At 60.5% G+C, this 2,095-nt stretch overlaps 1 protein-coding gene across 1 annotated transcript in view; it reads right to left on the bottom strand.

The window, feature by feature from the left end:
- Window positions 1–2,095, bottom strand: part of SDK2 (sidekick cell adhesion molecule 2) — a 149,715-nt gene that overhangs the window by 34,601 nt on the left and 113,019 nt on the right. The window contains 1 exon segment of the mRNA XM_009886542.1: window positions 3–273. Coding sequence (XP_009884844.1) covers window positions 3–273 — 271 coding nt within the window.

The following is a 2,095-nucleotide window of genomic DNA, read 5'->3' as shown; positions in this document are numbered from 1 at the left end:
GCGTGATGGGCTGGCTCGTCTTGTTTTCCCCCTTCTTGTCATTCCCCGCCTGCACGTAGTACCGTCCTGCGTCCGGGGCCACCGTGGAGAGGATGACGAGGGTGTTCTCCAGCGTGATGGCTCTGCGGGGACGAGCGGGCGGCGTGAGATGGGGAGGTGAAGCCAACGGGGACACCGATGAGGGGAGCCGGGACCCTTGTTCCCCCACCGAGCACCAGCACCGCCCTCGGGGCACCCACATGGGATGGGGACGACCCTCAGCCTTCCCCCCGCCTGCCCCAGGCACCAGCCCCGGGACGGGGGGGCCAAGACCATGCCGGGACCAAGCCCCACACCCCCCATGCCAAGTAAAGCACATCGGACGGTGCAGATTAATAGGACTTTTTTCTTTTTTTAGGTTTTTTTTTTTTTATGGAACGATCTAATCTGCTGGAAACATAAAATGGTTTGGGGAATGTATTTTTTACCATTAAATACGAGATAAAGGAGTTTTATCTCCTCAATCCTGCTTTGCAAATAGAAAGGAGACCAGTTCAATTCCTGCATAATGTGGGTTACAAATTCAATTCCCGCAACGCTGCGTCTGCAGTGCTGGGCTTGCTGCTCCGGCAGCACCGGGGCCTTGCCGCAGCCCCACGGGGACACCCGGCACACGCGTGTGCCGTGCCCGGCTCTGTCACACCAGCTGCCGCCCCAGCACATGCTACGTCCCTTTTGCCCGCCTTCCTCCCTCTTATTTTCTTTTTTTTTTTTTTTATTTTTTAAATTCATTTCCCCAATGACAAACAGAGCCATTAGTCGCCGAGCCGGTCTCCGGGTTTTAGCATGATGTGCTCAAGACGTCTGTTAAACATCCTCATTGCAAGGACAACGGCAGCCGAGGGAAACGCAGCCCCCGCGGATGCCGGAGGGACGCCGGGGGGATGGCAGGGGGATGTCGGCGGGATGCTGGGGGGATGTCAGGGGGAGGGAGCAGGCTGGAGGCTACGGGGATGGGCTCGCCCAGGGGGTGCAGATGCTGCTCTGGGGTCTGCTCCCTCCTCCCCTCCTCGGCTGGGGCATGGGATGGTGGTGGGCACGCGCTCATAGCAGGATCCGTCCCTGTGGTACCCGGAGCTGCACAGCCCCATCGCCCGCACGCCAAACCGGGGACCCCTGCCCATGTGTCCCCCAGCAAGGACGGGGTACAGCCGCAGCGAGGAGGGCTCAGTCCCGGGGCTCCCCGGCATCCCTCCCTGCCCCAACCCACCGTTCAGTGCCGGGAGCATCCCAGCACGACCTTGGGTCTGCAACCCGCTGCCTCCGGCGCTCCCAGACTGGGAGCGCGCAGCAGTTGAGGAAAGCAGAGTGAAGCCGGGTGCATGGAGAAGGGGGGGGTAGGGGATTTTTTATTGACTTCCCTTAATTGCTGTAATTAAAAACATGTAAAGAATCTTTTTTTAACGACTTTGCCATTATCATTAGTTGTTAGCACAGCTGCCTTATTAATTTCTCATTAGCTTCCTGATTTGTCACTGCTCCTCAGGAAAGGGTCTAAGGGGATGGGACTGGGGGCATCCTGGAGGGGAGGGGTGACAAAAAGGAGCAAGTCTCGCGGGGCACAGGGACAGCGTCCCCGGGTCTCAGCACTCTCCTGTCCTGCTTAACCCCCCCGTGGTGCCTCTCCATCACCCCCCCCAGCGCAGACCCCCGAGGTCTGGTCCATCCCGTTCAGGTCCGCTCGTTCGCAGGATCCGTGCAGAGCCTCCTGCCAGCCTGTCCCTGCTGCCGCGCTGATGGATGCGGCCGCTCGGCCCTGCGCGCTCCTGTTTGCATTCGGTAACGATCATAAACGCTGTTTGCTTTAAGCGCTCGATGCAGCCGGGGAGGAGCGGGGCTGTTTTCACACTGCAAAGTGTTTTACTCCTCCAGAGCTCCAGAGCCGCCTGCTCGGATGCGGTGCTGCGGGTTTCCCGGCCCCGGCGCTCTCTGCCTACACCCCACGCTCTGCCCTGCCCACGGGGTGCCCCCTCTGCACCCCCAATAACCGCAGCCCGACCGGGCAGGTGGAGCAGCAGCGGCAACCACAGCCCCGTCCCTGCCAGTGCCATCCCCC

The sequence above is a fragment of the Charadrius vociferus genome, unplaced genomic scaffold (assembly GCF_000708025.1).
Source record: "Charadrius vociferus isolate BGI_N301 unplaced genomic scaffold, ASM70802v2 scaffold616, whole genome shotgun sequence".
Taxonomy (NCBI): Eukaryota; Metazoa; Chordata; class Aves; order Charadriiformes; family Charadriidae; genus Charadrius; species Charadrius vociferus.
The sequence above is the reverse complement of the archived record's forward strand: the minus strand, read 5'-3'. Positions and strand labels throughout refer to the sequence as shown.